General features: G+C 44.4%; 2 protein-coding genes across 10 annotated transcripts in view; one reads left to right on the top strand and one right to left on the bottom strand.

The window, feature by feature from the left end:
- Nucleotides 1-4,396, bottom strand: part of CCDC22 (CCC complex scaffolding subunit CCDC22) — a 101,404-nt gene extending 97,008 nt beyond the window's left edge. Inside the window, exons 1-3 of one of the 9 annotated variants that reach the window (XM_078776367.1) lie at nucleotides 4,087-4,382; nucleotides 3,809-3,926; nucleotides 213-342 (exon numbers count right to left, since the gene is read on the bottom strand). In XM_078776367.1, the coding sequence (XP_078632493.1) occupies nucleotides 213-262 (50 nt within the window). In that variant the 5' untranslated portion in view covers nucleotides 263-342; nucleotides 3,809-3,926; nucleotides 4,087-4,382. Of the gene's footprint in view, nucleotides 1-212; nucleotides 343-3,808; nucleotides 4,061-4,086 lie in introns of those variants that run through there. The other 8 variants (XM_078776371.1, XM_078776368.1, XM_068113307.2 and 5 more) reach the window with 8 other exon arrangements.
- Nucleotides 4,397-4,830: 434 nt separating this feature from the next.
- FBXO7 (F-box protein 7) overlaps nucleotides 4,831-24,618 on the top strand; it is a 31,939-nt gene continuing 12,151 nt past the window's right edge. The window contains exons 1-7 of the mRNA XM_068113308.2: nucleotides 4,831-5,112; nucleotides 13,864-14,018; nucleotides 15,434-15,732; nucleotides 21,039-21,195; nucleotides 22,802-22,885; nucleotides 23,339-23,434; nucleotides 23,520-23,696. Coding sequence (XP_067969409.1) covers nucleotides 4,994-5,112; nucleotides 13,864-14,018; nucleotides 15,434-15,732; nucleotides 21,039-21,195; nucleotides 22,802-22,885; nucleotides 23,339-23,434; nucleotides 23,520-23,696 — 1,087 coding nt within the window. The 5' untranslated portion in view covers nucleotides 4,831-4,993. The remainder of the gene's footprint in view (nucleotides 5,113-13,863; nucleotides 14,019-15,433; nucleotides 15,733-21,038; nucleotides 21,196-22,801; nucleotides 22,886-23,338; nucleotides 23,435-23,519; nucleotides 23,697-24,618) is intronic.

Below are 24,618 nucleotides of genomic sequence, written 5' to 3'. Positions count from 1 at the left end.
TAGTTGGTGGACGTTAGAGATCCCACAGTGTCCTTTACGAAGAGTGAGCGAGCTATCGCCAGCACCTTGAGCAAATTACAAATTCCTGCCATAACCTACAGGGGCGTTGCTTCAGCAGCACAGCCGCGCCCTCAGTGAATGATGTTACTCCGCAGCCTTGTGCTGCATACGAAAAAAGAATAAGACCATAATGCTTTGTGCGAGATACTTACACACCACATTGGCGCAATGAATGGATGATTATCCCATCCACTTCCTCCATTTCCAATCTCTCTGATGTTCCACCGTTTTTGTTTTTTTTCCGCTCACTCACGGATTCCTAAGTTGATGAAATATTAAGCACTGCACACATGGATGAAAATAGTAATGTCATAAGGAGCCACGATATAAGTATTTGCACAAAATTGGGAGAATTTTAAAACACACATACAAAAGAAGAAGACCCTGATGTGTTACGAAATAGTGTACCATTTTAAATGAAAATGTGGATTTAAGTGAAGAAGGTACAAGTTCAGTCAATTGTACTGTGGTAAAAGGTGGTTTTAAAAATGAATGTCGGCAAAAACCATATGTCCAAGGTCGTACTCAGAGTCTGGCCTTTGGCAGAGACCACACAAAAGAAGGCATTTAACTCTTCCACCATGAAGAGGGGGTGAGATATTCATGCCATTCAAAATAAAGGCACCTGCATTAATGTGCCATCAAAACCATGATCACGTATTTACACCTGGACAGTGCCGCAAAAAGTGCCAAACCGAGAAAACCTTCAACCAAGTGAGTGAATCCAGGGACTTATCTGTTCTTGTATCCAGATTTCACCCCAATGATAGCAGTCTGACACTCAAGTTAGTCCTTTTCACTCGCCTGAATCCCATGACCATGGTACGGATATGGGATCCGTGTGGTTGTGGGTTCAAATCCAGCTGAAGCCAGACTGTAGGAAGGATTTTAATTTTAGTCTTCAGGGTTAAATGTTTTTTACATTTATTTATTTATTTTTCTTCTTGTACCTTCCACTTTAATTTTATGTTAATGGTTTCTACGAAAAAAAGCAGCCCATTGCAGCTCCAGTACTCTTGAGTAAGCCATTGTGCCAGAAAAGAGTAGGCCATTGCACGCCAGAAAAAGAATCGGCCATTGCGTGCCAGAAGAAGTCGGCCATTGCGTGCCAGAAGATGTCGGCCATTGCGTGCCAGAAGAAGTCGGCCATTGCGTGCCAGAAAAGTGTCAGCCATTGCGTGCCAGAAAAAGTCGGCCATTGCGTGCCAGAAAAAGAGTCGGCCATTGCGTGCCAGAAAAAGAGTCGACCATTGCGTGCCAGAAAAAGAGTCGGCCATTGCGTGCCAGAAAAAGAGTCGGCCATTGCGTGCCAGAAAAAGAGTCGGCCATTGCGTGCCAGAAAAAGAGTCGGCCATTGCGTGCCAGAAAAAGAGTCGACCATTGCGTGCCAGAAAAAGAGTCGACCATTGCGTGCCAGAAAAAGAGTCGGCCATTGCGTGCCAGAAAAAGAGTCGGCCATTGCGTGCCAGAAAAAGTCGGCCATTGCGTGCCAGAAAAAGTCGGCCATTGCGTGCCAGAAAAAGTTGGCCATTGCGTGCCAGAAAAAGAGTCGGCCATTGCGTGCCAGAAAAAGAGTCGGCCATTGCGTGCCAGAAAAAGAGTCGGCCATTGCGTGCCAGAAAAAGTCGGCCATTGCGTGCCAGAAAAAGTCGGCCATTGCGTGTCAGAAAAAGTCGGCCATTGCATGTCAGAAAAAGTCGGCCATTGCGTGCCAGAAAGAGTCGGCCATTGCGTGCCAGAAAAGTCGGCCATTGCGTGTCAGAAAAAGTCGGCCGTTGCATGTCAGAAAAAGTCGGCCATTGCGTGCCAGAAAGAGTCGGCCATTGCGTGCCAGAAAGAGTCTGCCATTGTGTGCCAGAAAAAGTCGGCCATTGCATGCCAGAAAAAGTCGGCCATTGCGTGCCAGAACAAGAGAAAAATGACCACAGTGTGGTCACGAGCTGCGCCGTGTAGAATCATGAGGATATCCGTTGCAATATGCGCTACCAAATTCGACCAGTCATTAAATTATACGCGTGCACTCGCATCTTTTTGTCTTTCAGTTCTGGTCTTGTCCTTTGTTTTGCGACGCAACATGCTTCATCAACTGATTACATATAATGTATGGACGTGAATGTTATTTCTGTTAATGTTAATGTTAATTCATTAATGTTATTTATTAATGTTAATTCTGGGTGGCAGAGGGATAATTTGAAACGGGCTTGGTCGGTCGGGGAAGTCCGAGTGTATGCACATGCGCTATTCAAGAATTACACCTAATTTGTGTCAAGTTCTGTGAAACGAGATTGATATGAAAACATTCATGTTGTCTTTGTTGCTAAATTTATTCTGGTTTCTTCAAACAAATCGCGATTTTAGTCCGCGATGTTCTTACCTCATACCAACGCACGTCCGAGTGTATGCGCATGCAATCTATATAATAATACCGTAAGGACTCGACTTTGTTATCCCTTTTATGCCGCACCCAGTGACCCGATGCCCACGGCACTAATGGATTTACGATCTACGAACCGCGCTCTTTGTTTATCACGTACCGCCATACTCGAAAAATCTGAATTAGCTGACGTTGGGGCCCAAAAGCATCCGATTAACTGCCGATACGACGCCATCTTACGACGCCATCGTATTGGCGTCTGCTGGGCGAAGGCGAAGCGAGCCGTCCGCTGATTGGACAGTCGAGTGGTGTGAACATGGGTGGTGTGAACCAAATGGTCTTTTTATTCCCTTGAACATTTTAAATTAGGATATATAAGGAAACGTCTTTATCGTCATTTTAATAAAGTTAAATGGAGTGAAGTTGCGATACTCGGGGTGTGTTGCATAAATCCTCGTAACTCAGAGAGGTGTAGCAGGTGGCGAGACGTAAGGAAGCTTAAAGATAACGAGCTGAAACAGACGAACGATATGTCAATCCCTTTCTACACCGAACGGCAATAAAAGTATGAGAGCGGGAAGGCATGGCCTGAGCACTTCGAGCAGAGAGGACTGATTGGACTTAACTTAAAGAGAAAAAATTGGAGCTTAACAGAAGAAGAAGATCCCATGAGCGCTCCCCTATGCCATCCATAATGGTACACTCTATCCATACCATGGCATATCCCATGCCTCCTCCCCCCGGGCCCCCTCCCTTCCACACATCTCCCTGCTCTCGGATGTTGTGTTTGTGTGCTTCCCCTTCTCTCCCCATCTCGTCTTCCGCTCCCTCTTTTTGGGTATTTTGTTTGTCTGGTTGATTTGTTTGTGAAGTAAATGTTAGCTCTTTCACGAGCCTCGATTCAGTATACAAAAAAAAATAAAAAATAAAAAAATACACCACATCCTCCCTTCCGTGGATGTTCCACGGGTTTTGGCTAGTATTCAATAATTACACCTAACTTGTGCCAAGTTCTGTGAAAGGATATCGATATGAAAACATTCATGTTGTCTTTGTTGCTAAATTTATTCTGGTTTCTTCAAACAAATCGCGATTTTAGTCCGCGATGTTTACCTCATACCAACGCACGTCCGAGTGTATGCGCATGCGCTATTCAAAAAGGCACCCCAACAACAAGAACAACAACGCGGTCCTCTCATATAAAAAGTCGGCCATTGCGTGCCAGAAAAAGAGTCGGCCATTGCGTGCCAGAAAAAGAGTCGGCCATTGACTTTGTGTGCCAGTACCCTTAATAGTCGTCAGTCAGCCAATGTACAGCCGAAAAGGACAGCAATGGCGTGCGAGAATGAAAAACACATGTCGACCATTGTATACCAGCAATTCCTTTAAATTGTCAGAGACAGAGGTCGTTTTGGCAACAGCTGATGCAATCACGAAATCAAACGCCAAATCGACCAGACCAACTCCCAAAGTCCAGTAAGCAAAAGACAACCTGAAACGGGAGATATGGTCGATTCAAAGAAACTCCTCGTACATCAACCCAGGGCATTTACAATATCCATTGGACCCAAGCACACTCACTCACTCACTGTACGCCCTATGCGGTACAGTGCCACAATTTACAGTGAAGCGACGCCAGATCTTGCATTTACCTTGTATTTGTACAGTACGTTGTTTGCGACCGACCTGCTCGAACGTTTCCTTCCTTCCTGTGGTCAAACCGATCAATGGAGTGAGGATTCTGTAAGCCGCAGGTCGAGTCTCATTGAACGCAGACACTGTGGCCTGGCTTGGGGATTACGTGAAGAAAGAAGCGGGAAGGGAACTGGAGGGATAGACATGAAAGACGGAGGAAAGAGGAAGTGGCTATGCCTATGGAGTGGAATATGTGCATTCACCTGATTTGCAAACAAACAGCTGGAGATCACGTTGCACTGTATCGTTATCTAAATCATCATCATCATCAACGTTAAACATTTCAAATAATACCATGTATGTACTTTTGAAAAAAATTGAAGAGCAATACCTACGGGAATTCAGGAGCTGCAATTTAGATACAAAATAAAACACAAGGTTTGATTTTTCGCATTTTTCTTGCTTATTTACTAATCTCATCTAAATCTCTGACTAAACTTTGAGGTATAATGATTTTTCTTCTTGTTAATTCGCTATTTCTTGGTAGTACTATTGAAGGTGTGTTGATATATAATGATACGCTCGTGTGTTACAGTTTAAATTTTCTCAATTGAGCATTCTTTTAGAACAAATTTAGATGTGTAATTTTAATCTAACGTCGTTAGAAGAAACAAATGCCTACCCAAATAGAAAATATTATATTAATTATGAAAACATTATCCATAATATTGCCTCGTACAGTAAAAAATAAAAAAAAATAAAAATTACGTCACGTGATCGCTACAGCGGAAGCAAAACATGACGACAGGCGCAGATGGCTTTGGCAGTTGATACTTTGCCGTTACGAAGTTAAAGAAAGAGAAGGTTACAAACACGTTGGTAAAAGGAATATCGGATTATTGTCCTGAAACTCTGCCGGTGACAATGAGGTTTCGTGTTCGGTGTGGGGGCGTTTCGCGGCCCCTTGTGGTTCCACCTGGGGGTTCGCGAGGTGATCTCGAGGAGTTGGTGAAGAGGGACGTTCTTCCTGAATTAGGGCTAAGGTTTGTCTAATCATGAATTAAGAGAACTCAAAACTCATTTTATGCTGTTGTCGATATGTCACCCATTAGGTATAGGCCAGATCGAATCGAATATCAAGGTAATCGGGGAAAAGCCAAAGGTATATTTCTTCATTTAAAACTTGTTAATAAAATAAGTTCCCTTAAATTCATAACTTATTTGATGAGGCCTTATTATTGTCTTATGAAGCCTTAAGATTTTTACGGTCTCGCCCAAAGGGCAAAGTCGTCTAGAACAGTGTTTGTCTGTCCGTATCATCGTTATATTATAGACGAGAGGGCGCACTCGCTATCCCGCGTACAGAACCCGGCCGTGCCACCGTGGAGACCCGGCCGTGCCACCGTGGAGACCCGGCCGTGCCACCGTGGAGACCCGGCCGCCATGTTTTTGGGGGGCAACTAGTACACGGATGCGCACACTAACGGCAACGCCATGGTGTCTAAGAACGAGTGGCCGTTTAAAGTTGATTTTTATTATTTGTTTCTTTTTTCTTTAATCTAAACGAATAATATAGTCATTGCCACTATTTATCAAACATTAAAGCACCAATCTTGATTGAAGTTGGCAACCACACGAATGAACGAACGATACATTTATTTACCTAAAAGAAAAAGTTATATTTTCCTGATTATTGATGGAGTGTAAAACAGTTGATTATAAAACACCCATGATAAACCTAAGTTGTACTCGGTCATCTGGACATTCACTCGGCTCACTAACGGGAAGGGGGGCACAATCACATTTATATGCTGATAGTATAAAACTGCAACATAAAAAAACTGAGGCACAGTGACAAGAAAGATCACTTTCATATTTAATTTAATTCATTGCAACTTCATTTATAATTCAAACCTTAATTTAAAAATAATAATAAAAAAATAAATACAAAATCAACCACACACCCAACCAACCACCCAACCACCCAACCAATCAACCACACACCCAACCAACCAGCCACACACCCAACCAACCAGCCACCCAACCAACCAGCCACACACCCACCCACCCAACCAACCAAAAACCACCCACCTAACCACCCAACCATGGTTGGTTTCCAAGCACCCACCCACCCAAGCACCCACCCAACCATGGTTGGTTTCCACCCACCCAACCAACCACCCAGCCACCCACCAAACCAACCACCCAACCACCCACCCAACCACCAAACCACCCACCCACCCACCCAACCAACCACCCACCCAACCAACCACCCACCCACCCAACCACCCACCCAACCACCCAACCATGGTTGGTTTCCACCCACCCACCCACCCAACCAACCACCCACCCACCCAACCAACCACCCACCCACCCAACCAACCACCCACCCAACCAACCACCCACCCACCCACCCAACCACCCAACTATGGTTGGTTTCCACCCACCCAACCACCCACCCAACCACCCAACCACCCACCCACCCAACCACCCACCCAACCACCCACCCACCCAACCACCCACCCACCCAACCACCCAACCAACCAACCAACCAACCAACCAACCAACCAAAAACCACCCAACCAACCATCCACCCAACCACCCAACCACCCAACCATGGTTGGTTGCCACCCACCCACCCACCCACCCAACCAACCAGCCACAAACCCAACCAACCACCCACCCACCCAACCACCCAACCACCCAACCAGCCACCCACCCACCCACCCAACCAACCAGCCACAAACCCAACCAACCACCCAACCAACCAACCAGCCACCCAACCAACCAACCAACCAGCCACCCACCAAACCAACCACCCAACCAACCACCCAACCAACCACCCACCCAACCAACCACCCACCCAACCAACCAGCCAGCCACCCACCCAACCAGCCACCCAACCAGCCACCCAACCAGCCACCCAACCAGCCACCCAACCAGCCACCCAACCACCCACCCACCCAACCACCCAACCAACCACCCACCCAACCAACCAACCACCCAACCACCCACCCACCCACCCAACCACCCACCCACCCAACCACCCACCCACCCAACCACCCACCCACCCAACCACCCACCCACCCAACCACCCACCCACCCAACCACCCACCCATCCACCCACGCAACCCACCCAAGACATCCCAACCCTCACCTCCAGTCAGACATCCCAACTCTCATCTCCAGTCAGTCATCCCAACTCTCACCTCCAGTCAGTCATCCCAACTCGCACCTCCAGTCAGTCACCCCAACTCTCATCTCCAGTCAGTCATCTCAACTCTCACCTCCAGTCAGTCATCCCAACTCTCACCTCCAATGAAATCTGCCAACATCACCGCTTTGCACAAAAAAGGTGCAAAAACAGATCCCAGCAACTACAGACCAATCAGCCTTCTCCCAATTATCAGCAAGGTCATGGAATCCATCATTGCTTCAGATATGAAATCTTTCCTCTTCTCCAATGGCTTGATCTCTGATCATCAATTTGGTTTCAGACCTGGACACTCCACTCTGGACATGCTGCTTCTGCTTTCTCAACAATGGATGGACGTCCTCAATGCCAAACAGGAAATTAGAGCAGTCTCCCTTGACATATCACGTGCCTTCGATACAGTCTGGCACCCCGCTCTGCTCACCAAACTCTCCTCTTTTGGTATCCATGGAAATCTCCACGCATGGCTGGTGGACTTCCTCTCTAGTCGTAGTCAACGTGTGGCCCTGAATGGGTTTCTCTCATCTCCTCTTCCTGTTCAGGCTGGAGTTCCCCAAGGCAGTGTTCTGGGCCCTGTGCTTTTTCTGGTCTTCATCAATGATCTCTCTGACTCTCTTGAAAATCCTCTCTATCTCTTTGCTGACGACTCTACTCTCTGTCGCTCCATTCTTCATCCCTCAGATCGGCAATCTGCAGCCTCCTCACTCTCTGCAGACCTTGACAAAATCACAGACTGGGCAAACAAGTGGAACATGTCTTTCAATCCTGACAAATCTCACACTCTTACGATGTCTCTCCGAAAAGACCGACTGGACAACCCTCCCATCCACTTTCTGAATAATCCTCTCCAAGAAGTTCTGTCACTCAAGCTTTTGGGTCTCACTATCTGCCATGATCTTTCCTGGAAAAACCACATTTCAAATCTGGCCTCCAAAGCCAGTCGCCGACTGGGCATCCTCCGTCGTGCGAAGTCCTTCCTTGGCACACCTGAGCTCCTCACCACATACAAGGCTTTCATCCGCAGCTCAATGGAATACTGCTCTCCCCTCTGGGCTGGTGCTCCTGCCTCACACCTAGCTCGCCTTCGCGCTGTTGAAACCAAAGCATTCAGAATCATTGGAATCTCCCGCGATGAAGCTAACTCCAAGGGCCTCTCACTCACTCACCGCAGGCAGGTTGGTGGTCTTTCCGTCTTCTACCGACTCCTCTCTGGCCTTGCCCCCCCCAGCTCTCTCTGGGCTCTGTCCCGCAAATATTCCTACAGGTCGCACAAGATCTGCCTGCAACCCTCTTTTGGTTAAACTGCCAAAATCAAGACTCTCTGCTCACCTTCACTCCTTCATTCCTCTTTTCTCCCGCCTCTGGAACAAACTCCCTCACTCTCTTCAATCCCACTCCACCCTCCAGGTCTTTAAAACAGCTGTTCACCACAATCTCTTATCTTCCCCCATCCAAAACCTTGATCTTTTCTACCCCCGCTAATTTCACCCCAATTCCCCTTTTTGAAATACCAACTTCTGTCCTGGAAGTCCTTGGTGTCCTTGTGCTTTATACTTCTCCCTCCCCCCCCCCCCCCTTCCCATGCCTCCTCCCCCCGGGCCCTCTCCCTTCCACACATCTCCCTGCTCTCGGATGTTGTGTTTGTGTGCTTCCCCTTTTCTCCCCATCTTGTCTTCCGCTCCCTCTTTTTTGTGTATTTTGTTTGTCTGGTCGATTTGTTTGTGAAGTAAATGTTAGCTCTTTCACGAGCCCCGATTCAGTATACAAAAAAAAACAAAAAAAACTAACCAACCACACACACAAACAAACAAACAAACAAACACCCCAACAAACAAACAAACAAACAAACACCCCAACAAATAAACAAACAAACACCACATCCATTCTTCGCATGACCTAACAAAAATCCAAAGCAGATTGTTGGATTTTGTTGAGGCTGCACATGTGACGTTGCTACAGGCATGTTTTAGAATTGACCTTGTGATGGTAGTCTGGCTCGATGGGACCCCATTACATCACAGGGTCTCAATATGGTACGGCCCATGGAAAATGTACAAATGTATTTTGGGTCAAAAAGCCACTAAAGAAAACACCAAAGGGAAAATGTGTAGTTGTTTTAGACTTCTCTAACATCTTTTGATACGCCAGGGGGGCTGAATTCATGCCAGGGGGGTTGACTCAGCCTGTCATCCTTCCGAGGTCGGCTAATTGAGTACCAGTTCACTGGTAATTCCCTGTTTGTCGTTAAAGGCGGCAAAAAGGGTTGGCGTCAGGAAGGGCATCCGGCCATAAAACATTGCTTCAAAAAGGGGACCGAAAAACAACAACAACCACGGTTCCCGAAAAAGGCCAACCCCCGCTTTGCGGGGGGAAATGGCCTCTGAAGGTGGTTTTTTGGGGTTTTTTTTACATCTTTTGATACGTGGGGAAAAAAGTCTTTAAGGTTTGCTATCCTTTAATGTACACCGGTATAAGGGCAAAATTAACCTGATGCAAGAATATGTATAATATGACCAACAGTGGTTTTGAAAACAATGATACATATCTCCAGTAAAATCTTAATGTTATTCATTAGAGTCCAAGAAAAAAAAAATCTAGGTTTTGTACACATACAACATTCACTGGCCCAGAAACAAAATTGTTTTTGTAAGCTGGTGCCGCTTAGAGACTTGATTGTTTTTGACATATCTTTCTGTATACAGTCGCCCGTGGTGGTGCAGCACACTCTGCACAAAAAGTTTACTGATCATTTTGACCAGCTGGCTGCCATGGTCATCTTCGTCTGCGAGGTCTTGCTCATGAAAATGATCAGCCAAGTGAGGAAACACAGACTCCTTCACAGTTTCCAGTACCTAAATCTGAACTTTCCCTGTGACGTCATGTGACAATGTCATTGGGCCATTAACTGCCAATGTTCTTCTATAAAAAGAAAAAAGAATGAAGCTGAAATAAATGCACATACTATACAAGTCAATTTCAGAAATAAATCCACAATTCTCTGTGTTTCACTGTAATAATAAAAGATCGTACAACCATACAAAAAAACAAGATAGAATATAATTTCTTCAGTGGTTTTGATGAAAAGTGCGACCACTGCTAAATAACATCTCTATGTGGTCCTGTGACATCTTGAATGTACAGACATATTTGAATGGCTGTGGCATGGTCAGGAGGCGATGGAAAATTGCAAGAACAGAGTCAATGGTACCCAAGAACCAAATCCATGCTGTCTTCCTTCTACTCAGGGTCAAGCATTGTCCACTGTCATCTGTAACAGCTTCCAAGTATTTATTGGTGTCGTCCAACCAACCCTTCCTGCTGTTCAGGTTAAACCGATTCATTGGCTGCTTTGAAGCCTTTCGCATGTGGGGTTTTGGAATTCATTAAGTCAAACAACTTATCAACACGTCTTATGAACTCTGTGGTTGGTTTACTCCCAGCAAACTGTGGCATTTTTAGGTCATCTCTGAGGAAATCAATGGCATCGGCCACAGACGAACTTAATGCTTGAACTGCAAGCTGGACATTCATCTTATGTTGCTTCCACAAAATGTGCTTTGATTTCAGTTTGTTGGCCAAGTTCAAGTTATCTGTCTGTTGAATTTCATGCAGTTTCTCCACATAACACCAAGATAAGATTTTCCCATCATGTAATATTGTACCATAGGTCGCAAGGCAATTTCGAACAAGCTTGATGAGATGACAAGCATCAAATATGTAGTACACCTTCGCACTGGAATCCAAAGGATGAGGAAAGTATGGCTGAATGGACCCAGGGGTGATGGAACAGCCTAACGCGGATGCAGTCGTCTGATTAGCACATGTCCCATCACATACAACTCCATGTACTTCCATCCCAGCATCCGTCGATGCACAAATCAGCTGTTTAATCATCCCAGCTTGAACATTACCAGATAAATGATAAGCTCGATAATATGCGACAGGTAACTTCCAATGTCCTGTAAGGCCAACAACCATAAATACAAGTGCTTCTGTAGCAAGGCTATCACTGCATGAAGGTTGAAAATGTCCACAGTCAACAAACCCTGCATAGCTCCCACTTTGGGGGTCGTACTTTATTTCTTTCTTCAGTGCCATTGCATCCAGAACAAGTACACAATGTTTTGTGTGTGAATTTTCCTTCTCCATCTGTTCTAAATGGTTTATGACTTCGGTGAGAAATCCTGGCTGACAACTAATGCTGGAACTCCATTTACGAATAGTAGCTGGGTATGGAAGATGCATATATTCTCGCAAAAAATCATAGGGCTGAGCACTGTAAAAGTGCAGAGTAACAGCAAACTGTTTCAGTTGATCAGAGTACCTAAGACCGTGCTTATCTGCATCCTGTGCTTTCAGTTCATTTTCGATGAGTGTGAATGTTTTTTTCGCCAAAGTTCAGATGTAAGAGGTCAAGCTGCCCTTGACTGATCATGTTCTGATCTTTCACTGTCTCGATAAGCTTCTGTCCCTTCTTCTCAACTTCTGCTTGAGCCCTTTCAGTTCTTTGCGTGCTTCTTGTAATTTGTGTTTGGTTTGTCTCAGTTCTTGTTCAATAATATCAGGAGATGCACTGTAACCATGATCATCTGAGAAAACTTCAGCTAGATTTCTCTTCTCTGGTGGTCCAGACATAGAATCATCAGGATAGGGCCTTTTCTTTGGTGGTGCTCGCTTTTTATGTTCTTTCTGTTTGTGGGGAGGGTGGGCTGGAAACACTGTCGGAACGGCTTGGTGGAGAAGCCTATGATGAATCCCTTTTTCATCTCTTGGATGAATTCCTACGTGTGTGAAAAAGAAAGAAAGAAGATGCTAAAAAAATTACCGTTAAAAAACTTAATACAATATTGTTCTATTAATCGAAAATAATAAATCAGATTTACAATTTTACTTACAAGTTCAAGTTAACCTTATAACGGGTAACAGTCCAAGACACACACACACTAAAAGTTGTGATTAATTTTCGTTTTTTTGGTGAAATTTGTCTGTGAGCTTCAACAGTCAAGTCACACAATTTTTGCCCCCCTTTGAATTCCTCCCCCCCCCCCCCCCCACCCCCACTCTGAAATTTATCTTGCGAATGCCCATGCCTACAATGTACGTTAGAATCTCAATCTCCATAGCCATGCCATCCAAAAATGTTTTTTTTAATTTGCCATATCTTGCGTGACACAGTTGTGTGATCGGTTTCAATCCCATTTTGACATGAAATATTTATCCACTTTTCGTCTGAACCAGGAAGTCGTAGAGAACCTCTTCTCAACCATAAAGGAGGAAAGGTGGGTGCAGAGACAATCCATCTGCAAAGGAATTCAGATGTGCGTTGAGGATGGTGATGGTCTCTGAATTAATCAAACCGGCTGCTGGAGCAAATTGCTCACCAGACTTGGACAAATTCATTCTGACGCTGCAGATTATCACCAACAAGAAAAGAACATCAGATTAAAGAAAGAACATCAGATGAGTTCCTCACTTTTTGTATACACTGTGAGGAAGCGTTTAGCACTGAATTCAGTGAATCTAATGGCGCTTTTCCACCGCGGTATCGTACTGTTTCTTTCTTTTTTTATCAGTCCTCTTTCTGGTGTCTTTCAGCTTATTCTCAAACACGTCCTCTCTCTTTTTGCATTTCGCTAAAAAGCTCATGTTCAAATAAAACCAAAACCCGACGAAGAAGTAAAACACAGCTTCAAGTTCCTCCATAGTTGCGGAGCTGTTTACAGTTTAGTGTTGCATGAGAAATGACGTCGTGGTTTTTTTGTGTTTTTTTCGGTCGTGGTTTTTTTTCGTCACTTCAGATAACTCCGTCTATTTCGCGGTTCTGTTGTGCGATGGAAAAACGACACAGGGATTACCGTACCATCCTGTACAGTGTCGTACCTAACCGTACTGTGCAATGGAAAAGCGCCATAAGATGACAAGAAACAATATCTGTCTCCTGCTCAATGAAGCCAGGCATCAGCTGGATGTCTGCAAGGGTTTGTACGGTTGCAGTGAACGAGGGAAGTCCAGAGTAGTTGCAACATTTGTAAGGGTCTGTGTCCAGTTCAAGAACTGAAGAACAGATGTGTCCATTGGTGGAGAAGCCTATGATGAATCCCTTTTTCATCTCGATCGATATCTGACAAATCAAATTGAGCTAGGCAAACGTGTTATTAGGCCCTCAATCCAGCTCTGTGTGTCTGGGCCAATTGGCCCACATGACAGCTGTAACAATGTAAGCGTTTAATTAGGCTACTGTTGCATGTATAACCATATTCCTTTCACTACGTGAGGTGCATAAGGCTGCTGAGGCAGTTTCATTGGCCAAGGAGTACAATCCTAGACGGGTCGCCACTGATACTCGAATGGCTTATTACCCCCAGTAAGCCGGTACTCATTTTGCCGAGCTCAGAGGCCTGACAAACTGAATCAATCCACCTGGTGTTATTTCAACGGCACAACTGGGGCTCAAACTCAAGACCCTGAGATCATAAGTCAGCACTGTTGCATTTAAACCGAATGTATGACAGAAATATTTATTTCAACCCTTTCCTTGTATTCATTGCCTTATCACTTGCTTTATTCCACTGATTTTTAGGTCAGACACAGATTTCTTCTTGTCCTTGAACGGGAAGGATATCCTGCCAGGAAATGTTGACACTCCACTGCAAGATTGTGGGGTCGTAGCTGGTGATCTGATCCGAGTGTTCATGAATGAAAGGGAGAGACCTGTCTCGGATCCAAGGATAGTTGGTAAGGGATGTGTTGGAGTATGTGGTTGGGTAGATGTGGGGGAGGGGGACATGAAGACTGAGGGGGCATGTGATAAGGGGTATCTTAACATTTTTGTTTCCTGGATGAAAGCTTTGCTTAGAGGCCGTCTGTGTATGTATTTATGTTGAGAGACAACAACGGGGCAATTGTGGTGGCTTGCAAATCATATTTGACAACAAGACATCATTAAAGAGTGCAGAGCCTCTGTGGTGTAAATATTACAATAGATCTGCGAGCTCACTGTCTTAATCATTCACTCACTCACTGACAAAGTACTGTTACAAGAGCATTTTTGTTCTTTTGGGAATGCATGAGGCTGATAAGTCAACCAATAAATTCCCTCATCCATATACATAATGTAAAATACATCTGCATTGGTTGATGTAAGTAAAGGTTTACCTGTCTAATCATTCTTATTAATCAACTTGTATTTTAATTAGCAGGATATCCATCACACACAGACAAACCTCCTTCATATGGTGTAGAGATAAGGAAAGTATGGCCCTCAACAACAACATGCACATGCACATGAAATACTGCATGAATTATAAAACATGGACTAATGTCCTCAAGGTATAATATCCAATTATGGTAAATTTTGACACTAAAGTGTTGTAGTTAAATTAGACAACTTTGTCAAAACTTACCCAAGGCCAGTGTAGTATGCTATTTGAGGCCGTGGGCCTTGTTGCATATCTCAAATTACGGGCGGTGTGTAAATATACACTCGGAAACTGGTGTGAATAAGTTTGATATAAACCACGATCAAGGTAAAGTCATCTTATGGTTAAATGTGATGTAAAAATATTATTATTACCCAGGACAACTTTGTCGAACTGTGCCTAAGGCTGCTTGGGGCGCTACATTAAAGTTGCTCTATGTGACCACATACTGATTAACACACACACACGCACGCACGCACACACACACACACACACACACACACACATCACTTTACAAAATGGAGGGCAGCCTAACTCACTGACCTCGACTCGATTTTCCAAGTGAACTAAACCACCCTGACCCTTACAAAGTTCTCATAAATAAACATGATGAACTTGACTTTTATCAGGGCATACATAAAGGCGTGGTTACTGTTTGTTCTTCTCACCAAAACAGTCATACAACGACATAATAACTTCAACTGAACATAAATATAATTTTAAGACTATATGAAAATGGCTTTGTAATTCTCGGATAAATAACCTGAAAGCTTTGTTCAGCACAAGTTAATGTTGTTTTGTTTTATTTATTTATTTATTATTTGCATGATCTCCATTACCCCTTGTGGATAAAACGGCTGTCTTGAAGAATCCTTCAGATTGGCTTTCTGAGGTCACAGGTCTTCCTGGCCTTGACATATCATTGACGGGTTGTACCTGTATCACGAACAGACCTCAAGCCCATGGATGAGCCACAACAACATCGTAATGATCAAGGGTCACAAGCCTCAGGTGTTGCTGAACCTTCACCCGTGACCTCTGAAGTTGTTGCTGAAGATAATGCAAGCTTACCAGCAGCGATGGAGCCATCTACGCCGTTTCTGCCAGTGATGCTATGCATGGAAGCGAAGCCGGGACATGTGCCACACAGCCTCGAGGCCGCGCTAGCAGATGCATGTCCACAATCTGCACATGAATCCTTAATTGTGGCTCTGCATGTGCTCATGGCAGAGGCTGGTTTTGTATCAAAGGTGTGTACAATGTGGCTTATTTGTTTTTGGAACTACATATTTATTAATCGTATAGAACTACATTTATTATCGTATAGAACTACAATCGAGTTTGAGGTGAAGGTGGGAGTGCATCAGGGGTCGGTACTAAGTCCACTACTATTTGTAGCTGTGATGGAGGTGCTGGCTCGGAATGTAAAGGAGGGTTTACCGTGGGAGTTGTTGTATGCAGATGATCTGGTGTTAATTGCAGAAAGTATGGATGGACTGAAGGAGAAGATGAACAAGTGGAAGGAATGTATGGAGACAAAAGGTCTGAAGGTGAATATCGGAAAAACGAAGGTGATGGCAAGTGGTAAAGCATGTGGTGAGGTCGAAAGAACTGGGAAGTGGCCGTGTGCTGTGTGCAGGAAGGGTGTCGGAGTGAATTCCATTCAAGCTACAATGTGTACTGAGTGGGTTCATCAAAAATGTAGTGGTTCGAGAGGGTCATTAACCAGTGTGGCAGCTACATTCAAATGTAAGGTGTGCACAGAGGGAGCTGCAGATGAAGGAAATGTTGAGTTGGATCTTGGAGACGGCGTGAAGCTGGAAGGTGTGAAAACATTTTGTTACCTAGGAGACATGCTGAATGGAGAAGGTGGATCAGACTCGGCAACGGTTGCTAGAGTGAGATGTGCATGGAAGAAGTTTCGGGAACTGACTGGCGTGCTGACGAGGAGGGGAGTGTCGTTGAAGCTGAAGGGAAAGGTGTATGCTGCATGTGTGAGAAGTGTTATGATTTATGGGAGCGAGACATGAGACATGAACGTAGAGCAGCAACGAAGGCTAGAAAGGGTGGAATGCGAATGGTTCGGTGGATGTGTGGCGTATCGTTGAGAGAGAGGAAGACAAATGATGAATTGCGAAAGATGATGGGAATAGAGCCTGTGATGGATGCTGTGAAGAGAAACGGTTTGAAATGGTTTGGTCATGTGTTGAGGAAGGATGAAAATGACTGGTTGAGAATAGTGATGGAAATGAATGCATAAGGAAGTAGAGGACGGGGAAGACCGAGAAAGACTTGGCTAAAGATGGTCGAAGAAGAAATGCAGGCAAGGGGGTTAACAAGGGGAGATGCAGAAAATAGGGCAAGATGGAGAAGATTGTCATGGGGACCGTAAGGCTAACCCCCGCTCTTGCAGGGAAAATGGCCTTAAAATGCCTGTTGTTGTTGTTTGTATAGAACTACATGTGTTTTTGTTCATGTTTAATGCTAAATAAGCTTGTCCATTTTTTATTGTTTTAGAAATCTTCAAATATTCATTTTTAACAAAGGGAAAAGCCCGTCAAAATGATGTGTGCACAAAATGCCACACAACACAGAGGATTACAATACACACAACAACAACATGCATTTTAAAAGGCCATTTTCCCTGCTAGAGCGGGGGTTAGCCTTGCGGTCCCCATGACAATCTTCTCCATTTTGCCCTATTTTCTCCATCTCTCCTTGTTAACCCCCTTGCCCGCATTTCTTCTTCCACCATCTTTAGCCAAGTCTTTCTCGGTCTTTCTCGGTCTTCCCCGTCCTCTACTTCCTTATACATTCATTTCCATCACTCTTCTCAACCAGTCACTTTCACCCTTCCTCAACACATGACCAAACCATCTCAACCTGTTTCTCTTCACGGCATCCATCACAGGCTCTATTCCCATCATCTTTTGCAATTCATCATTTGTCTTCCTCTCTCTCAACGATACTCTGCACATCCACCGAACCATTCGCATTTCCACCCTTTCCAGCCTTCGTTGCTGCTCTACGTTCATAACCCATGTCTCGCTCCCATAAATAATAACACTTCTCACACATGGCGCATACACCTTTCCCTTCAGCTTCAATGACTCTCCCCTCCTCGTCAGCACGCCACTCAGTTCCCAAAACTTCTTCCATGCACATCTCACTCGAGCAACCGTTGCCGAGTCTGATCCACCTTCTCCATTCAGCATGTCTCCGAGGTAGCAAAATGTTTTCACACCTTCCAGCTTCACGCCGTCTCCAAGATCCAACTCAACATTTCCTCCATCTGCAGCTCCCTCTGTGCACACCTTACATTTGAATGTAGCTGCCACACTGGTTAATGACCCTCTCAGACCACTACATTTTTGATGAACCCACTCAGTGCACATTGTATACTGAATGGAGTTCACTCCGACACCCTTCCTACACACAGCACAGGGCCATTTCCCAGTTCTTTCCACCTCACCACATGCTTTACCACTTGCCATCACCTTCGTCTTTCCGATATTCACCTTCAGACCTTTTGTCTCCATACATTCCTTCCACGTGTTCATCTTTTCCTTCAGTCCATCCATACTTTCCGCAATCAACACCAGATCATCTGCATACAACAACTCCCTCGGTAAACCTTCCTTTACGTTCTGAGCCAGCACCTCCATCACAGCTGCAAATAGTAGTGGACTTAGTACCGACCCCTGATGCACTCCCACCTTCACCTCAAACTCACCACTGTTCCCGTCCTTCGTCCTTACAGCTGTGCGCGCTCTTTTGTACATTGGCATCACTACTCTGATGAACCATTCCTCCACTCCTAACTTCCTCAATGCCCATGTCAATACTTTGCGTGGAACCCGATCGAATGCTTTCTCCCGATCAACAAACCCAAGAAACAACTTCTTCCTCTTCTCCATGTACTTCTCCTGCAACTGCCTCACAATGAAAATTGTGGATTACAATACACACAAAGTTATGGATTACACCCGATGGATTATTTGCAATAAGGGAATGAAAAACGGGAATGGGTGGAAATGGGAATGCAACCATGAATGGATCAAAACGTTGGGCAGGATTTATTTGATGTGTTTTAGGCGTTAAAGTGAAATGCACAAACATATGGTGTATAAGCACAGCCTCAATTGCCTCGTCTCTGTGAACTGGGATGCACTTTAATGAGCACATCAATCCGACTCTTGTTCTCCAGAGTCACTGCTGTTGCAGGCCAACCACATCAAGACGTCGATATCAGTTTCGCTCTGCTCTTAAAACGCTTTGCCCAACATTTTTGATGGGCACATCAATGGTAGAGTCGACTACACATTTTTTAAACGCTGATGAATATCCACTGGAGGAACCTCTTCCGGGATAAGAAATTCAATAACTGTTCTCTGCGTCATACAAACATTTAGGGGTGCAACCATTTTGAAAGCTTGGTGTGCTGTTCAACTTAAAATGGGTGGGGGATCCAAACCTATCATTGTGATCTCATGTAGCATTCCTACGACACTTTGGTTCTGAACTGAAAAATAAGGTCCATTACTTTCGTTCCGACCCTTGTGTATATATTGTTGCGGATATGAGGACTGTATTTTTTTTTGATTGTGTGCTTTATTATTATTATTATTGTTATTCTGCGCCCCCTGCCTCCGGAGCTGTGTAAAGGTCAAAGGGCGTCCCATAATTAGTCCACAAGCATACACGTCAGCCAATCATAGAATACCCCTGTTCGATAGTTATATCTTATTCTGTGTTTTAGGGTAAGGCTGTGTCTCCCATTAATAGAAGTACTCCATTGCACCAAGTGAAAGAGATAGATTCCCTTCATTCCCATTCCCACAACCTCCATTCCCCCTTTTCGTCAATTGCCAACTGCATTTTGGGCGGTTTTCCCTTCATCCGCCATTGACCATGAGGCAGGGTTGGGGAAGAAAGGCGGGTCCCCACCTCGTCATAGAGGGGAGGAGTGAACCAGCCCTTGCCGACCAACCCAGAACGAGGGGTTGGCTTTAGAGGGCGGAGAGAGAACGTTTTGGGGAGGTTCGCAAAGGGTCAAGGGTGGGGCTTATATAACCCGAGGCAGAGGCCCCCGGAGAGAGTCGAGGAGGGAGGAGATCAGAAGACAGAAAGGCCTTGAGTTGGACTAAGCAAGAGAGGAAGTTGTTGGACTGGGTGGGACCAAGAAAGAGAGAGAAAGAGTCCTGAAGCTTGTGAGGGAAGGAGAGAGAACCCGTCACACCAACCCCCCACCAGCCGCGTTGGCTCCACCAAGCGTTCACCTCCACCAAGGCTCCACCAAGCTCCGCGTTGGCTCCACCAAGCGTTCACCTCCACCAAGGCTCCACCAAGCTCCGCGTTGGCTCCACCAAGCGTTCACCTCCACCAAGCGTTCACCTCCACCAAGGCTCCACCAAGCTCCGCGTTGGCTCCACCAAGCGTTCACCTCCACCAAGCTCCGCGTTGGCTCCACCAAGCGTTCACCTCCACCAAGCGTTCACCTCCAGCCATCCACCTCCTGCGATTCCTGTCATCATTCCCCACGTGAGTCTGTCTTTTGTTTGTTCTGTCCTGGGTTAATTAAGACTGTAGGTAAGCTAGTATTTTCACTGTGTCACCTGAGTCTTATGTGCTGTAAGTAAACGTGACTGCTTTCTTTTTGCTTATGTGTGTAAATAGTAAATAAATTTAGTAGTATTTCCAAACCTTTCTTTGCCTTCGTCTTCCTCTTTGCATTCGTCGTTTTAGTCTTTTGCCTCATTGAGCAGCCGCGGTGCGATCCGGCCAACGTTTGGGTGGAATCGGGTTCTAATCGGGGAATAACTGTTCGGTCGCGGCAATACCAACCGCTCGGTAAAATAACATCTTTAACCGCGTCCGCAACAATATATATTTTTTTCTTCCCCATAACAAACCAGTTACTATGAACCTTGCATTTCATTGTTAAGATGAACAATTCTGGGGAATCTTTTTTTTTCTTTTTTCTTTTTCTCTGATTGATGTCCTAAATAAGCATTCAGCTAGTAATGGAATGTGAGCAATGTGTGGTATCCAGGTTTAAGCATTCTTTTGTCCCTCATCTATTCTATATTCTGATCGTTTATTGTGGACTGTCCACTTTATTGGTGACAGAAGGCACGTCATCATGAAGGAATAAGGTTGGAGCACATTATTTATTTATTTTAGCTGCTAACTCTAGAGTAGCAATCCTTTCTTTATTCACCTCATCACTGATTACAATAGATGATCAGGCCGATGCTGGATCTTCCGGGTGGTGTGTATGGTTTGTGTGGCTCTTGACTGATTGAAGTGTGAGTACACTATTTTCAGCTGATAACATTCCATGACGTATTCAGCTCTCTGATGAGTTTTTGTTTCTACTTTGAGGTATGTTTAGCTCCATGTCACAAGTTTAATTTTGGTGTCCCCTTAATGAATTATAAGCGGAGATCAGGAAATTTACTTTGATCTTGCATCTGGAATCGCCCATGTTTGTTTAGTTGTTCTGCTCAACTTTGTTTTATTTTTGTGCCAAATCCTATTGTCTTTCCACTTGCAGGGCCTGACAGACACAGCCCCGACAACTAGCGCTGGTCAACTTCCTGAAGGCTGGCGCAGAATGGGAGCTTATGTCTTACAGTATGCTCACCATCTATGTCCGAATGCTTCCTGTGTACTCGCCTGCCTTCCACTTGGCAAGCTTCTGGTGGTCAATGGTATGACCTAATGGCCTTCAACCATGCTGTTTCTATTATTATTATTACTCCGTGCATGTAGCCCAAAGAGGAATTAAGCAATTGGTTCACTGTCTGTCTGTCACTCTATGATCAAGGAACTACTCAACTTCAATCAAATTTTATTCTCCTTAGCGATTCTCCTTTTATTCTCCTTAATTCCTTAGCGAACAACATCCAAGCTGCTGTGTACAACTTCCGTGACTTTGAGAGGCATTTTGAGATGATGTACTAATGGGTACATATGATTGGTTTTGAAAGGGGGAAGTAATATTATCATTAAATTAAATTATAAATATTAAATATAATTGGTGAGTGTGTGCTCGTTATTGATTGAATAATTTGGATGGGTCAGTGAGTGGATTAACATTTAAATGCTCACCCAATCGGCAAACATTCTGGGCAATGATTTCTGTGGTGTATTTCAAATTACCAATTATACAATTTATTGAATAAAATGAACACTGCAATTTTTTTCATTTCATTTCATTTCACGCGATTCGTTGTCTTGAACCATTGATATTTGTTTCTTCCCCTCCACTGCCAAATTCTGGAACTCTTTACCTTCTCTTGTCTTTCCAAACACTTACGACCTTCCCCTTTTCAAAAAGCAGATTTTTTTTTTTACTTCCTCAAAAACTCTTAGACTATTCTCTCTATCTTTACTTTTCTATCAATGCAGCTCTTTTGTTTAAGGCTTAGCCTCGACGAGGACTATATAGTCCATGACTGGAGCCTTCAACATAAAAAAGACAAGTCGATTCTCAGCATAACTCGAGGCCCGGAATTTCAGACGGAAAAGTATCCACTTATATGCCTAAAAATACAGTACATCAATTGAAAACTAGTTCAAAACGTTGAAGTTTTTGTACCACACCTGAGTTTAAATGTCAAAAGGTGCATTCCATTAACCCATAAAGCGCATCGGGCCACAATCATGGCCGACACGCACAGGTTGACCGGCCACGATCATGGCCCTACCAAATATGGTCATTATATAGGTGTGGTCTAGCCACTATTTGTATGTAAATGAGTGGAAACTGAACTCAACCCAAAGAACTAATCGTGACTTTTCTTACAATGTATAATACCTGGAGTAACTTATGAAAGCTTGCTTCAAATTGGTTCAGGAAAGCCAATGACCAAAAAGCATTTCTGGGCTACTAACCAGTAAAACCAGAACTTTATGGGGAAATAATTGTTTAAAATATGTTTTTATTGGTAAACCAAGTGTAATGATTACAATTTCTTAACCTGAAAAGGAAGGCAGGCATGATTTACTACTGCATTTCTTTTTCCAGTCGATTTATCATACCTTGCACTCTTATAACACTGCTTTACATTTCACATTTATTTCTTACCAGTGTAACTACAGCAATCAGTCTTGCATTGTAATTGGAGCATGCATAGCTTACACCATTTGCCTTTCTCTCCTGATGGAGAACAGAAGCCAAGAGTGCAGACTATTTAATTTCCAGTTATGATGTCCTGTCTTATTTTGTTGAGATTAACAACAGACAACAAATGTCTGGTGTTTACAATTATTGCAACGGGGAAATTTCTGCTGTGTGTCCTGGTGTGTTTGTAGCATCGGTGGCAGCCGGTGTGTGTGAAGAGTCGCTCACTGCACTTAAGCTGCAAACAGCATGCTACGTTACCAACGTGACATCAGGTGTGACATCAGGAAATGGTCTGAAATTACATCATTCCTTAAGGATCCATTGAAGTGATTCCTCTGGCCTGTAAGGCCACAAGATCATAGATGTTCTAAATTTTTATTATTGTTCATAGATCATAGATACAAGTTCATAAATGTCCATGCCTGCTTGGTAACATAGTGGTCATATTTTGTTAAATAATGATACAGTATGTCTTTAAAAGCACATTGTAATGGATCGACCCAAAAATCATATCAATACCATTCTGGCTGGAACCTCAGGCCTCTGTTATATTTATAATTTTCAATTCCTGACTTAAACACAATATTTGTTTTTTGTGTTTTTTATTCATTTTACCTGGCTGGGAATATTGAGAAGTTCTGTAGAGTGTACACTACTTGACTTCCTATATAACAGCCACGATGCCTCCAGCAGTGATACATCTATAACCTCTCGCTGTTCACCAGGCCTTGTCACCACAGATGTGTACTCCAATCTGCCAACTCTGTCCCGCATCTTCAAAGATCATGTGGCCTATTCTGCACTCGAGGTCATGAGGAGAGGTAGGCAAAAGAGGATTGCTTTTGCTGATCTAAGCTGCAACATTGAGAATTTAGAGCCCTTGACTAGTTTAACTTGTGTGGACAGGTCTGGAGCTGCCACCCGTGACTGGTCTCCTTGCACTGCCCTGTGAACTCTTGCTTACCATCCTGGCTCAGCTGTCCGCCCATTCCCTTCTTGCCATGTCTGCCACTTGCCGGCACTTAAACCTGTTGTCCAATGACCAAGGCTTGTGGCGTCACCTCTTTATGCGAGATTTTTCCTGTGAGTTTCTGCATCCCTATAATATCATTTTAGGTTAGATGTTTGTGCCACAGGATTTTAAAAGGCTGTGGCTTGCATCACATTTTTCATCTTTTAGACTTCCAGAATAACTGTAGTGAGAATAAAAACAAACATAACATTGCTTTGACAGAAATAGGGGTTTTGGTATTGTATTTATTGTGATTTTTACGGCCAAGCCCATAGGGAACAGTGTTTGTCTGTCCGTACGTATGTATTATTTATTTTTTTGCATACAAGATCGAGGCTCGTGTAAGAGCTAACATTGATCACAAAAAGACAAACTGACACAGACAACATATCATAAAGGGAGCGGGAGACAAGATGGGGAGAGAGGGAAGCACACAACTACAACATTTGAGAGCAGGGACATCGGGAGATCTGTAGGAAGGTGAGGGCTTGGGGGGGAGGAGGAATGCGTAGGGGGGGTGGGGTGGGAGAGGTAAAACAAAACACATGGACACTGCTAGGACTTCCAAGAAAGAAGTCAGTGTTTCAAAAGAGTGGATCTGGGGTGAATTAACAGGGGTATAAAAGATCAAGGTTTTGGATAGGGGAAGACAAGAGATGGTGGTGATCAGCTGTTTTAAAGACTTGGAGGGAGGAGTGGGATTGAAGAGAGTGAGGGAGTTTGTTCCAGAGGCGGGAGAAAAGAGGAATGAAAGAGTGAAGGTGAATAGAGAGTCTTGATTTTGGCAGTTTCACCAGAAGAGGGTTGCTGGCAGATCTTGTGCGACCTGAAGGAGTACTTGGGCGACAGAGCACAGACAGGGCTGGGGGGAGGGGGGGTGAGGGGGCTCGGCCAGAGAGGAGTCTGTAGAAGACAGAAAGACCACCAACCTGCCTGGGGTGAGTGAGTGAAAGGCCCTCGGAGTTAGTTTCATCGCGGGAGATTCCAATGATT

This window comes from Myxine glutinosa, chromosome 4 (genome assembly GCF_964187855.1).
Source record: "Myxine glutinosa chromosome 4, kmMyxGlut1.1, whole genome shotgun sequence".
NCBI classification, from domain to species: Eukaryota; Metazoa; Chordata; class Myxini; order Myxiniformes; family Myxinidae; genus Myxine; species Myxine glutinosa.
This window is presented reverse-complemented; position numbering and strand designations above follow the sequence as displayed.